This window comes from Canis aureus, chromosome 1, assembly GCF_053574225.1.
Source record: "Canis aureus isolate CA01 chromosome 1, VMU_Caureus_v.1.0, whole genome shotgun sequence".
In the NCBI taxonomy this organism is placed as follows: domain Eukaryota; kingdom Metazoa; phylum Chordata; class Mammalia; order Carnivora; family Canidae; genus Canis; species Canis aureus.
The window spans coordinates 48,090,997-48,105,915 of NC_135611.1; the positions used below are offsets into that span (position 1 = coordinate 48,090,997).

At 40.7% G+C, this 14,919-nt stretch overlaps 1 protein-coding gene across 3 annotated transcripts in view; it reads left to right on the top strand.

Annotated features, from left to right (window-relative positions):
* Nucleotides 1-9,329, top strand: part of SYNJ2 (synaptojanin 2) — a 98,499-nt gene extending 89,170 nt beyond the window's left edge. For 2 of the 3 annotated variants that reach the window (XM_077898377.1, XM_077898378.1), the window contains 4 exons: nt 1,093-1,205; nt 2,516-2,624; nt 4,091-4,242; nt 5,777-9,329. In XM_077898377.1, coding sequence (XP_077754503.1) covers nt 1,093-1,205; nt 2,516-2,624; nt 4,091-4,242; nt 5,777-6,514 — 1,112 coding nt within the window. In that variant the 3' untranslated portion in view covers nt 6,515-9,329. The other variant, XM_077898379.1, reaches the window with a different exon arrangement.
* The last annotated feature ends 5,590 nt before the right edge of the window (nt 9,330-14,919 follow it).

Here is a 14,919-nt window from a genome sequence, read left to right on the forward strand (position 1 = left end):
TTTTTAAGCATATTCTTTGCTTTTCTGAGTTAACACCCAGAGAACAAAATGATAAGTAAATAAAAAGTAAATTTTACGTCATATTGTGGAAATTTGCAAAAACAGATAAATATAGAAAATGAGATGTTTAAATTCACTTGACTGTCTACAAATAACAATTGTTAACCACGAGACTTCTAGCCTTTTTCTAATTGCATACATCTGTAGCTACACATGGCTATTTAGTTTTTACAAAACTGGTATCCAGATTCTTTGGTCATTTGTCTTTCATCTAATGTCTGTGTCATTAAATATTCCTTTATTTTTTAGATTTTTTTTAAAAGATTTTATTTATTTATTCATGACAAACACAGAGAAAGAGGCAGAGACACAGGCAGAGGGAGAAGCAGGCTCCATGCAGGAGCCCAACAATGGGACTCGATCCCAGGTCTCCAGAATCATGCCCTGGGCTGAAGGCGGCGCTAAACAGCTGAGCAACCGGGCTGCCCTAAGTTTATTTATTTTGAGAGAGAAAGAGAATACATGCAAGTGGGGGAAGGGGCAGGGAGAGAAAGTCCCAAGCAGACTCCTCATTGAACGCAAAGCCAATGTGGGGCTCGATCTCATGACCCTGAGATCACGATCTGAGCTGAAACCAAGAGTCAAACAGTTAACCAACTGCGCTGCCCAAGTGCCCTAAATGTTCTAAAATATGATTTCTTAATGACTATAAGTATAATTTAATATCACTTATTTCCCTGCTTTGGGATTTTTTAGATTTTGCCTACAAACCACTTTTAAAATTGGCTCCTAATAACAGTAGTGTATTTTAAACCACTTAAAAATAAATTGATTTTTGTATCAGATTTAAACCCCCCCAGGCTGTTAGATTAAAGTTTGCATGCAAATAATCCTTCCCAGAGAATAGGCACAAACTGTTTGAGAATCAAAAGAGAAATTTAATATCAACCCTGTGAATGCCCACCTGCCATGCACGGGCTGAGCCCCTAAATGCATCTGTGGTTGGCCTGGCTCTTGGCTGGCTGGGAATTGGCCTCAAAGCAGCCGGTGACTTCGCTGAGATTGAGACTCTGCCCTTGTTGGTTTTCCCAGCTGGTTTAATGGTGAAAAAGTCGGCTTCGGACGTGTCCATCTCCTCCGGCACCCATGGGCAGTACTCGATTTTGCAGACGGCAAAGCTTCTGCCAGGAGCACCTCAGGAAGCAGTGAGTTCTTCTGAGTTCGGCCTCAAAGCAAAATGGGCCGGCATTTCAAACCCAAAGGATCTGCCCCATGGTTCATCTTCAGCCCCTAAGATTGTGTGGGATTGCCACTTTTTTTTTTTTTAAAGATTTTATTTATTTATTCATGAGAGAGAGAGAGAGAGGCAGAGACACAGGCAGAGGGAGAAGCAGGCTCCATGCAGGGAGCCCAACACGGGACTCGATCCTGGGACTCCAGGATCTCCAGGATCACGCCCTGGGCCCAAGACAGGCACCAAACCGCTGAGCCACCCAGGGATCCCTGGGATTGCCTCTTCTCAGCAAACACATAGACTTACATCTCTTTACCCTCTGCCTGCCTACCTGCCAGCTCTGTCTCAAACCCAGAACTCAGGAGCAGGTCTTAGAGAGTTTCTACATAGTTGTACAGAGTGTTAGAAAATCCTATTTGGTGAAAAATCCCATGTGTCCCTGCAGGGTGGGACTGCTGGTTTCCAGACTCATCTGCTTCTTTCTGATGCGCACCTTTGACCTTGGTGTGCAGAGCAGTGCTCAATAAAAGGCAAAGTAGGAAAAATTCAGATCAGTCGTCTTGAAAGAAGAGGCTAAAAAGAAGAGGGGTAACAGGCCCTAAATAATTTAGCACGGTTGTGGAACAGTAGTAATAACCACAGTCAGGGAGGCTTGTAGAAGTAGAAAGTTCCAGAGGATGGCAATGAGCCGCTGAGGAAGACGGGAGGTGGTGCTTGGTGGAATGGAGGTGAGGGAGGTGAAGCCGGGGTGCTGGGTGGAGGCAAACCATCCCAGGAGGCTAGGGCAGATGTCATGCGTGACAGCAGGAGAAGGGATGACCAGGCCTCAGTGGTTGATGGCAGGTCATCGGCAACCCCAAGGTTTGGGTTCAGAGGTAGAAAGATGAAGAGGTAGAAAAAGCACATTTGAGAAAAAAGTGGAAGGTGTTTTAGTAACTGTTGAGCTGTGGGAAAAGTGGCTTCTGATGAGGCTTTCTGCTTTTGCCTGATTAATGAAATAGATAGTGATTTATCCACTTTACAAAGACCTGTAACCACCCAGTTTGGGAGAGGAGGCTTGTCAGCTCTGAATTATTGCATTCGTCTTCTTGCTATGAGCGTGCTTCTGGGGAAAGGATGCTTGAGGGATGCGCTCTGTGTTGGAGTTTGTGTTTAACTGCCGTCTGAAGGAGCGCCGTGCACCTCAGGCTTGCAAGCTGATCAGTAGGCAGGGAGCGCACCAGGTGAGCCTGTTTTCCTGCCTGTGTTAATAATGCCTTTCTTCTTGATTCTGTGCTGAAGCCCAAAGCCAGGATGGGGATAAGTAAACCCTATAATGTCAAGCAGATCAAAACTACCAATGCCCAGGAGGCAGAAGCAGCCATCCGATGTCTCCTAGAAGCCAGAGGAGGTGAGCGTTCTGCTGGGACTTCCCTTCTGGTCTTTTCTATGCATCTTCCTACTAGAAGGGGCCTCCAATGAAAGTAACTTTTTCTCCCCTGCAGGCAGTATTAAAGTGGAAACACCCTTTAGCAACACTTTATAAACTTCCACTAATATGTTATTGTCCATTTGAAATTACATATTTAAAATTCAGTAAGTATATAGAAGTAGCCCCAAGATTACCAAGAAGTGCTTTAAGGGAGAGATGGAAATAAACAAAAATGAATTTTAGAAAAGGATAATAATGCTCCAGGCACTAACTCATTTTGCCAGCTCCATAAAAAGAGGTAATTTGGGACACCTCCCTATTTTAGGCACAAAAGCTACTTTTGAAATCAGCAGCAAGTATAAATTCTTTACTGTCAGGCAGGGACGTCTTCCTCACCATACTACCTGTTAATTTTTTGGTGCTGTTATTTCACTTTACCCATGTTAATCATATTAATCATAATCACATTCAAAATTGCTGGTGCTAATATTTTTGAGGGGATTTTTTTGTATTGATTTTGTACAAGTATCTCTTTTGGAGAGAAGAGATCATGCCCTCTGAAACACCGTAGCCAATCACTTGCTGTCTATTTGCTTTTAGGCAAGATATATAACTTACTTGGAATCCCAAGTAACTTTGAAGGAGGGCATGAATTAAGAGGTCAGGAAACACTGTTGTAGGATAACACTATCGTGAGTGGTTTCTGTTTTTATTTAAAAAAATAAAATTGTGTGGCTGAAACCACCCACGTGACCACCAGCTGATAGAAGGATACAATGTAGTGTAATCATAAAACAGAATATTATTCAGCCATAAAAAAGAACTACTCCTATATATGCTTTATCACAAGTGAACTTTGATAATATGCTGAGTAAAAGAAGATAAACACAAAAGGTTATATATTATATAATTCCACTTATTTATTTATTATTTATAGAGAGAGTGGTGGGGGAGAGGGTGGGAGAGAATCTTTTTTTATACGATTTTATTTATTCATGAGAGATAAAGAGAGGCAGAGACATAGAGGGAGAAGCAGGCTCCCCGCGAGGAGCCTAGTGTGGAACTCGAACCCAGAACTCTGGGATCACACCCTGAGCCAAAGGCGGACACTCAACCCTTGAGCGCCCCCTTAGCTGAGATTTTGAGAAATTTCAGATAACCTCGCCAGAGAAATGCACAGACATAAAACTTTGCATATGATGTCTGGGCCTCACCAATCCCCCATGAAGAACATCCCTGTTGAGAAAGTGAACATGAGATGCTGGGGGCTAAACCTAGCTGGTTGGTCTTGACAGCACTCAGAAGGTTGGGGTTTTTTTTTTTAGAAAAAAAGGAAATCCATTGCCTTAGCACGTTACTCCTTAGCGTGTAGACTGTGTAAAGATGAGTTCATGCAGCGGATTGCCCTGTCCTGCCCGCTTCAGCCGTACCGCTGTGTGTTTCAGGCACCCCAGGCGAAGCCCTAAACGCCCCGGCCCTGAGGGACCAAGGGCCTTCCAAACCAGAGCCCCCTGCGGGGGCGGCCCCGCTGCTGCCCCGTCGGCCTGCACCCAGAGTTCCTGCCATCAAGAAGCCAACCTTGCGGAGGACGGGCAAGGTAAGAAGCTGCAGCAGAACCTCTTCCTCCCGAGGTGCTCCCGTGTCTGGCTAGAGGAGGCGCAGACCCGGCCCCATCCTGGAGGAAGCTGCTTGGCCACCGCTTCCTCCTCCACATCCCCGCCGCGTCTTTGGCTCTAGCTGAGCAGAAAAAACGGGGGTTTCTCCTTGCGATGAAACAGCTTTGGAGGTATCACGCTTCCTAAATGTTCTATCCGAGCCCCCAAGAGGAGTCACTGTGGGAGGCTCTCCTCCAAGTGCTCCGGAATTCCCCATCTGCGAAACTCCGTGTCATGTGCACGTTTGCCCGCGTGCAGAATTTCACGTGCGCTGGAAAAACAACCACCAGTTCCCAGATTAGCCGTGTAGATGCACCGTGGTGTGGACAAGCTCTGGTGCGGCCTCCTCCGATGCTGGGGTTTCGACAGCTTCTCTTGCCACTTTTCTTGCAGATTGTTTTTTGCTCTCCCTCTCAAGCTTCTCAGCCTTGCTTGCTGCTTCAAAGACATGAGTTTGTCAGGACAGTAGCAGCCCAAAGACTGGCACCTATAGAGACATCTGGATCTTCCGTTTGATCTCGGTGTTCTCGTAATGGGACCATCGGTAATGGCTTGGCTGGCCCTGCAGTGACTGCCGTTTCCCAGCCGTAGGAAGTGTGCGGTGTGGCTTTGGCGCTTGCTCTGTGTTTTCTGCATCCCCTGCCCCACTTGGGGGGCAGACTCGCGTCTGTCCGTCTGCCACGCCTCCTTGCAAAGCAGACCCCTTTCCTCCTCCTTTTCCCTGTGCCTGCTCCATCTTTTCTTCTAAAAGCTGGGCAGAAATTGATTTATTTTCCCAGCCACCGCACAAGAGTTTCGGTGAAAGGCTGGTGGAGAAGGGATGGTTTCTGCAGTTTGTTTTCCAAAGAACCCGAGGAAATGCTGAGATGCTGATGCTTTAAGATACTAATGGTTCCCTCAGTACAAAAGCTCCCTTTTGCACCGCGTGGTGGTTTTGTTGATAGTGTTGGGTCGGAACCAAGGAGGTGACATTCCTGGGTGAAATTTGCCGTCTAATAATTTCAAATATCAACGATTTAAGGAGCACGCTGATCCATCAGGGATTCAATTAGCTTCATGCCCCAACAACATAAGTTCCCCCCTCCCGGCATGGTACACACTGTATTTTCCAAGCTGTGGCCTCCGAGAAGATGGTTTTCAGAGGTTCACTTTTAATAAAGGGAGAGCATAACTGCATTTCCTAAGGTAACAAAGAAAAGACTTGTTTCAGAAAATTCGCTGTGTGGCCCTGATTTTAAAGTTTCTGCTCCTATTTCATTGGACCTACTGGTACTTGATAGACGGGTGTCCCTCCTGTGCCCTCTCCTTCCTGCTCACCCTCTCGCACCCCAGATATTCTCAACTCTCGAATTTGCTGGATGTCAGCTTTGACCCATCTCTGCTACCCTGCTGACACTGTCTGGGTGCTGACTCCCGCTCCCCCACCCCAGTGCCAGCTTCTGATTGACTTAGGCTCTCTGTCCTGCCTTTCCCTAGCCGGAGTCACCAGAAGGACAGTTTGGGCAGCAGACGGTCCATTTCACGATCGGGCCCCCAGAGACCAGCCTTGACGCCCCTCCTCTAGCAACCCCTCCTGTTCCCAAACCGAGGACACTTCAGCCTGGGAAGGGTGCCGAGAGGAAGCCCGCACCAGAAGAGGCCCCTCCCATGGCAGGAGCCGCCCTGCCGCCCCCCCTGGAGGTGCCACCTCCCGCACCCCAGGCCCCCCCGAGGAGGAGGAAGAAATCGGCACCCGCAGCCTTCCACCTGCAGGTGCTGCAGAGCAACAGCCAGCTCCTCCAGGCCCTCACCTGCAGCACCCCAAGCAGCGACTGGCCCCCTGCACACCTGCCCGACCAGGGTGCACTTGTGCCGCCACTTGCCAGCCTCAGTGCTTCCTCTGCCACAAGCCCCGAAACTGAGGGCCCCAGGGAGACCCAGGCAGAGGCAGCCTCCCTTCTGGGTGACTATCAGGATCCCTTCTGGAGCCTTCTCCATCACCCTAGCCTTTTGAAGAATACCTGGCTTTCCAAGAGCTCTGACCCACTGGACTCGGGGGCTCAGGGCCTGGAAAGAGCACACACGGCCCCACTGCACCCACTGCAAGTTGCTGCCTCGCCGGCCTCGGAGCTGCCCCTGGAGCACGGACAGAAAGATTTCACTGGCTGGATGGCAGTCAGTGACAAGGACAAGAGGACCGTGCTGCAGGTGTTTGACCCACTGGCAAAAACATGAGGGGGATGCTTGGAAAGCCACTCTCGTGCAGAACGTGTGCCTTCTGCCCTCAGGCATCTCTCAACCTTCTTGGGGAGAAGCCCCAAGCCTCACCCCGCTCCCTCTCCATGGAAAGAGACCTCTGTTTAAAGGCACACTGAAAAAAAATCTGTACTTCTGTCACTCTTGTGTAGTTTACAGACATGGTGTCTCTTAGTCAATAGATGATCATTCAGTCACCACGATATGTTTTATTCCAGGCTCGTGCATTTCCATTTCCTTGCAGGGGCATGAGAAGCCTCTGCTTAGATTCGAGGTATGGATTTGGGGAAAGGGAATCTGGCTGATAATGTCCACGAAATTCTCTCTCTCTCGTTGGATTTTTAAATGGTTTTTCAATTTATGTGTGTATGCGGTGTTCTTTTTAGAATTTTGTTTGTATTTTGCAGATTTGGTATCACTTTTTGGTGATCCACCTGAAGGTTGATGTGTAAACTTGAAAGATGGTTGGGACCATTAAGAGCTGTACCTGGCCTACTGTGACACCAGGTTAAAAAACAAAGCCAGAGTTGAAAACAGCAAACAGATCAACCAAATGACTTGACTGTACATTCCCGTGAGCCCTTGTATTTATGTACATGTATAGTAACCTTGGTTACGTGGGAGATGGTGTCATACACTGTTTTGGTTCTGAAGCATATACTCTTAGCTTAACCGGAGCTTAAGCTGGCTAGAGACTCCTACCTACACCACATCTTAGCTACTGCATGCCCCATAAAATGCTGCAGCCTTGAACCATGGTGTACTAGTTAAACCAGTTTTTATATACTGGCTCTTTCCTATTAAAGGAAACCTCATGGCTTCTTTCTCCCCTTACATTCCCTACTGAGTATAAGCACAAACCGTGAAAATTCTTACTGGCACGTAATACTGTCCTTATTGTTACATTATGAAGAATATTTAATTTAGCCTGGTCTGCCTGGCTCAGGATGGAAAGTATCACCTGCCTCTGTATATAGGAAATTCCAAGGCAGCAGTTTTGAGTTTGTTTATCTGTTTACTAGGTTCATTTTTTTGTCTATACATTTTTCTATACATTTGCAACACCACTTCTTGCCTCGTTGGTCCTTTAGAAAGACGTCACCATGTGATTTTACATTTTAAGAATAATGTTGTAAGGCCTAGAATCCATTTGAAGCAGATACTATATTTTTGCCAACAAGAAATCCACTGGTGAAATCTTAGTTTGCCACATACCATATTTAGTTTTTAGTGTCATAGAATCATATAGCAGCAACTCTGTATTATCCATAATGTGACCAGAGAATTCCTGCACTAAATGCTAATGGTTAGGGTGACAGTCATCATCCTGCCTGGGCAGGATACCACTCTCTTTTTACCTCTGGGATTTCAGAATTATTTCTCCTTGCCACTGTCAAGATATACTGCAGATTATTAAAATCTGGCACTCAAAAAAAACCACAACATGTATCACATTTCATTTGAAAACTGATAAAAAGATATTAGTGACCCACAGGGATGAACATATGTAGTCAACCAGTCTTAAAAAGATGGAGTTGATGGCCTTAGCTGATGAGGATCCTTTCTGTAAGTAAGGACTTTATATCCTGTTTACCTCTCTAACAAACATGAGTAAACAACATCATTCTTGAAGAGTTAGCAGAAGAAAGAATGCAAGATGGGTAAACGGCTTGGAGAAGTTAAATAATTTGCCAGGATTCACATTGCTATTGAGGGTTCAATTGGGAATGGAATCAGAGATTTCATAATTCAAATGTTCTTTCCTCTGTCACTTCTTTTTCCCACCAAAAAGGAAGTGAATTTGAAAGTAGATATGTATAACACAACAGTTGCTTGCAAAGCTGGAAATAGGCCTAATTTTCAGGTTTCTTCTTTGTTCTAGATGCAAATAGCCAACAAATGGGATAGTGAATGGAAGTTTAATTAAGAAAGGTGCTCATCACACAGGTAGCTCTTAAGAATCTGACATTAAGTATTTTTTTTTGACATTAAGTATTAATACAGAATTGTGTTGACCTCGGAGGGCAGATCACAATAAGAATTCAAAGTAGTTTAAGATAAAGAATCGAACAAATATTTGAGTGGGGATGTTCATATTTAGTAAACTCCTAGACTGGATTTTGAGAGGATCATATGTAAGTTTCACACACCAATATACTCTTTAAAAAGCCGATTGAAATTGCCTTATTTAATTTCTTGATCAGAGCTTTACTGAGTTGGCAAGTTTCCTAGGTTAGCAGCAGAGTTGGTTAAATATTCTGGACAATGAGCAGCTGCCATACTGGGGATTCCATTCTGTGGGTTTTTTATTTTTGGTTTTTCTGTGTGCCCCCCCTCCCCAGACCCCCACCCTATAGGCCTTGCAATTTCTTTCATTACCATTCTGTAAGACAGGACATACAGTTCACTGTGGAGAATTTGAGGCACACAGCTTTACAATTCAACGTTGTCTCTAGGACCCCAATTATATTCCCTTTAACAACAAAATCTCCGACTTCTTGCCTATTTTAAAAAATTTGTTCCAATAAATGACTGAAATTAGGACATCTGCTCAAGCAATTCCTGTAAAAGTTAAAAGTTGTTGAATTTCAAGACACGATGGAATTCTCCAGATGTAGAAGTACAAGCAAAGTAATGCATTAAAAATGTTTGCTTTATAATAATTTTATCAGAAAGCTACAAAAATTATTTATTGGCTGACTAGCAATTAAAACCCTGTGATGTTTATTTGAAGTGATAATTTGTACTGCAATTGTAAAAAAATGCCTATTAAATATTTTGTCTTTTTTTTTAATTTGGTTTCTTTCTGGATATGAAAGAATATTGGAATACCTTCTCTATCATGCTTTCTATTCTGGATAAAACGTGGTTATTAGTTATTCCTCTGAGTTTGGGTTTTGGGTTTTTTATAAATGGCAAAAGTGAGGGCCAACATCATCTTGCCGAGGGATAGTTACATAACGTTAAATAACAAACCATTGCTCTTGCTTCCTTTAATTAGTTTTTCTCAAGGGGTATTTCAATTTTATTGGCACTTTCAAATTACAATGAGATTTATATAGCCTTCCTATTTTTTTTTTCCTGTTGATTTAAAAAATATTTGTCATTAACTTAAACCTTACGCCTTTTTAATTTTGTTTTAATTCCTTTTTTTTTTTTTTAAGATTTTATTTATTCATGAGACACACAGAGAGAGGCAGAGACACAGGCAGAGGGAGAAGCAGGCTCCATGCAGGGAGCCCAACGTGAGACTCCAGGATCACACCCTGAGCCGAAGGCACGCGCTAAACCGCTGAGCCACCCAGGGATTCCCCCTTTTCTTAATTTCTTAATTAAAAGTGCTAGATTCCATTATTTTCTCCTGATTATAGCCTTAACTGTGCCCCGTGTATTTTGGCATAAAATATTCTCTTTCTCATTACTTTCAAGATTAATTTGCTTTTATTTTCTCCTTCATCCAAGGGAGACCAATTTTCTAATAGTTAAGGGTTTATTTGGCATTTAAAAATCGTTTACTACTATCGTATTTTTTGGATTATACCTGAGAATATGGACTAGATAAACCTTTTTTTAAAAAAAATAAACCTACTTTTAAAAATTAAGGTTTGCTCTGTTGGTCAAATGCAGGATTGATTTTTTTTTTTTTTTTTTTTTTTTTAGGATTGATTTTTAAAGTGTGTTCAATATAGAATAAAAAAATTTTTTTAGTCGTAGGGTACAAAACTGTGTGTGAGAGAGCGCAAGAGTGAGATTTGATATATCAATTCTGCCTATACCCCAAATGGAACAGGTCTTTCTAATAAGGCAGATTTAGGGAAGGGGGTATAAGGTACATAGTTCTCCAGTGCAACGGCCTCCCACCTTCCATTATTCTTACCAAAATTCATCAGGTTTTGGTGAATTAATGCTTCTCAGTTTGTTTAAGTCTTTTGGTCAATCTCTATACATGTTGAATAATTGCCTTTACTGATTTTGACTAGTTGAATAGATGCCTCTCTGAGAGATACCCCTGTCCTCATCCTGCCGTTCCAGAGCTGCTATCCCTGAGCAGTCTATTCTGTGCCACTGGATTACTTGTTAGTCTCTGTGCCAGTACTACATTGCCAGTACTTACTAATTTTTCTTAAGTCTTCATTCTATTTAACTTTGGTATCTGGTAAAACAGTCCTCATACCTCATTATTTTTCTTAAGAGAATATTGGCTATTCTTGATTCTTTGAAATTGCATGTAAATTTTGGAAGCAGTTCATCAATTCCATTAAAAAAAAAACCCTATTGGAATTGTTTAATGGGAATGCATGGAATAGAATAGACCTCTTTACAATATTGACTTTTTAATCTAAGAGCATAATATATTTCTTCATTTAAGGATTTTGTCATTTCACAAAGTTTTAAACATTATTTCTAAATATATATGAAATCAAAGAGAATAGTTTGAGCCCTCATATGTCCATCACCAAGATTTAATAGTAATTAATATTTTACTGTATTTGCTTTATATTTTTCCTTTAAAATACTTTAAAGGAGGAATTCTGCTTTGGTGACATTTGATTCCTATTGTAAATACTTCCAATATATATCTCTAAATAACACTTTTTAAAAAGATTTATCTGAGAGAGAGAGAGCACACAAGCAGGGGGGAGAGGTAGAAGGAAAGGGAGAAGCAGACTCCCTGCTAAGCAGGTAGCCCAATGCGGGGCTTAATCCCAGGACCCTGAGATCATGACCCGACAGACACTTAATTGAGCCACCCAGGCACCCCTCTAAATAACATTTTTATAACCTTAATACTATATCTACAATTCTTTAAATTCATTTGCTATTTTTTGTTGGTACACTTAAATATGAGTTTTTTGTGTATGGACTGCATAAATCTTGTTAAACTCTAAATTCTAACTATTTACTGTATTTTGGTATGCCTACTACACCATCCATATACCATACTGTATCATACCATTATAAGATATGCCATATGTATGCTATTAAGAAGGTGCTATGGCTTGAATATTTGTGCTGCCTCCAAATTCATATGTTGCAATCTTAACCCCCAGAGATGGTATTAGGAAGGTGAGTATTAGGATGGTGTTAGGAAGTGAGGCCTTTGGAAGGGGCTCAGGTCATGAGGGAGGAGCCTTTGCATTTATGATCAGACTTCTTATAAAAGAGACCTCACCGAGACCTCTTGCCCTCTCCACATGTGAGGACACAGCATGAAGATGCCAGTTATGAGCTGGGAAAAGGACTTCCACCAGAATGTGCCCACGTTGGTACCACGATCATGGACATACAGCTTCCAGAACTGTGAGAAATAGGTGTTTATTGTTCATAAGCCACCCCAGTCTGTGGTGTTTTGGTACAGCAGCCCAGACTAAGACAGGCTTCCAACTTAATTATGATTCTTCATTTATTGAAAGATGCAGTCCAATTACAGCGATGTTAAAATAATTTTAATGTGTCTTAAAACTGATAAAATAAGATCTCTGTATATTCTTTTGCATTTTCTATGTAGAAAAGTGTATCCTCTGCAAACAAGTTATGTTTATCGCTTTTCCATGCCTTTGCCTTGTATACATTTTTCTTGCCTTATGGAGTTGACTAGAACATTTAATTTAGTACAATGTTAAAAAAAAGTTGGTGACAGGCATTTTCCTCAAATTAATATTTTTGCCATTAAGTATAATGTCTATTGTTTTTTGTTCTTTAGACACCTTTATTAGGCTAAGGAAATTCTCTTCTTGGATCACTAAATTTATCTTTTTCATGAATAGGTGAATTTTATCAGACATGTTTAACATGTATAGAAATTATTATGATTTTCCCCTTTTAGTTCATTAATATGGTAATTTTATTGATCAATTTTCCAATACCAGACAACCTTGCATTCTTGGTAGAAATCCAACTTGGACAGATCATGTTGTCTTTTAAACTATTACTGAATTTAGATTGTCAATATTTTTGTCTAGGACTTTTGCAACTATGTTTGTAATTGAGATTCTCTTTTTTGTACTGTCCTTGTTATCAGTTACACTAACCTTTAAGTTGTTCTTGTTATCAGTTACACTAACCTTTAAGTTGGGGACTATGATCTATTAACTGGAAGAATTAAATATTGAAATTACTTTCTCCTTAAATTTTTGGTAGAGTTCACCAGTAAAGTCAACTGGGTCTATAATTTTTTCATGAGAAGATTTTTAAAAAATCACTGATTCTGTTTCTGTAATAGTCATAGGACTAGTTCTTACTTCACAGACAAGTTCTCTACATCATGGATAAGTTGGGTAAGTTATATTTTTCTTGGAATTTTTTATTTCATCTAAAATTTAATAATATTGACCTAAAAGTATTCACAATATCCTCTCTTAGTGTTTACATTATAGTGATAACTCCTTTTGATTTTAATACTGGTAAATTGTGCCTTTTTCTCTTAACTGGTTTCACTAGAGATTTGTCAATTTATTAGCCTTTTCAATGAATCACCTAGTTTTTTTGAGACTCTATTTGTTTTCTATTTAACTGATTTGTCTTTTTAAATTCCTTCTATTTTTTAAATTTTATTTTGCTGTTCATTTTTCTAATTTCTTGAGATCTAGCTCATTCAACCATTTGGTCAAATTTGAAAAGAATTCATATTCTCCATCCCTTAGGGACTGTGCTCTAAACATTTCCGTAGGTCAAGTCTAGAAAGCATGTAGTTCAAATCTTATATTCTCCCCCTTGCTTTTTGGTTTATTCCATCAGTACTAAGAACCATGTTAATATCTCCCATAGTGTCTATTCTTGTAGTTTTCTCCATTTTTGCATTATATAATTTTAGGTCAAATACATTTATATACAATTAAAATTCACTATTTTCCTGGTGAATTTAATCTTTTTAAACTATGAAATGGCCCTTTTTTTCCTCTAATAACTTTCGTCCTAAAGTATGTTTTACCTGATATAGTTACATCATCTTCCTTTTGGTATTTGCATGACATGCTTTTTTCCATCTTTTAAATTTTGAACCTCTCTGTGCCCTCATGCTTCAGATGGGCCTATTATAAATAGCATACAATAGAATGTTGTTTTCTTAGCTAGCCTGACATATTTATCTTTTAACTGTAATATTCTGTCCATTTACATTTAACATAATAATTGCTACATTTGGGTTTAAATTTTACCATGTTGTCTATACTTTTTCTGTGTACTATCTGTTCTTTGTTTCTTTTCCTCTCCTTCTATGCCTTTGTTTGGATTTTTATCATGCCTTTTTTTCTTCTAATTTATGTGATTGTATCCTATTTTTATTGGTTATCTTAAAAACTACAACATGAGGGGATCCCTGGGTGGCTTAGCTGTTTAGCGCACCTGCCTTTGGCCCAGGGCACGATTCTGGAGTCCTGGGATCAAGTCCTGCGTTGGGCTCCCTGCATGGAGCCTGCTTCTCCCTTTGCCTGTGTCTCTGCCTCTCTCTCTGTATGTCTATCATGAATAAATAAATAAAATATTTTTTTAAAAATTATCTTAAAAAACTACAACATGGGCCATTAAAATCTCCAAGTCTAATGTTAACTATTACTTTACCTTCCTCTTGAATAAGGCAGTAACTTTTGGAACACATTAACTCCATATATAACATTGCAAATATAGTTGCTGTGTATTTTAATTTTACCTCCTTTAATACCCACTCAGGTCATTATTATTGTTTTATACAATCAATTTTTATTTAGTTTACTCAAATAGTTGCCTCTTTTCTCACCCTGCATCTCTTCTTGAATCTTAGCACGTCTGCCTGAATCATTTTTCTATCTGAAGTACATCCTTTAAATTTCCATTACTGAAAGTCTGTTGGTGGTAAACTGTTTTAATATATATGAAATATCCATTTCATCTTAATATGTTCAATGTCTTATCACTTTTACTGAATGTATAATTCTAGAGTGGGAGTGGTTTTCTTTCAGCACACTGACAATACCATTGCAATGTTTTCTGGCTTCCACTGACTAATGACTTAGCAATCTTAAATGTTATTCCTCTAAACTTTTTTCCTCTTGTCGTGGACTTTCTGCAGTTCTTTGTGCTGTTTATAGATGAGACTATTTTTATTTGCTCTACTTTGGATTTGTTAAACTTCTGGAATCTGGGTTGGGTCCTTCATCAGTTCTGGAAACTTTTCAACCATTCTCTCTTCAAATACTGCCTCTGGGACATTCTTTTTCTCCTTTCTTTCTGGGACTCTAACAAAACTATGATGGAATTTGTTATCTTTTAATTTGCCTATATCCTTAGCTTCTCTGTATTTTCCATCTTTTGTTCCTGCTGAGTTCTGGATAATTTTTCTGACCTCTCTTCCAGTTCACTAATTTTCTTTTGTTGTATCTAATGTAATTTTAGCTTTCCTTTTTAGA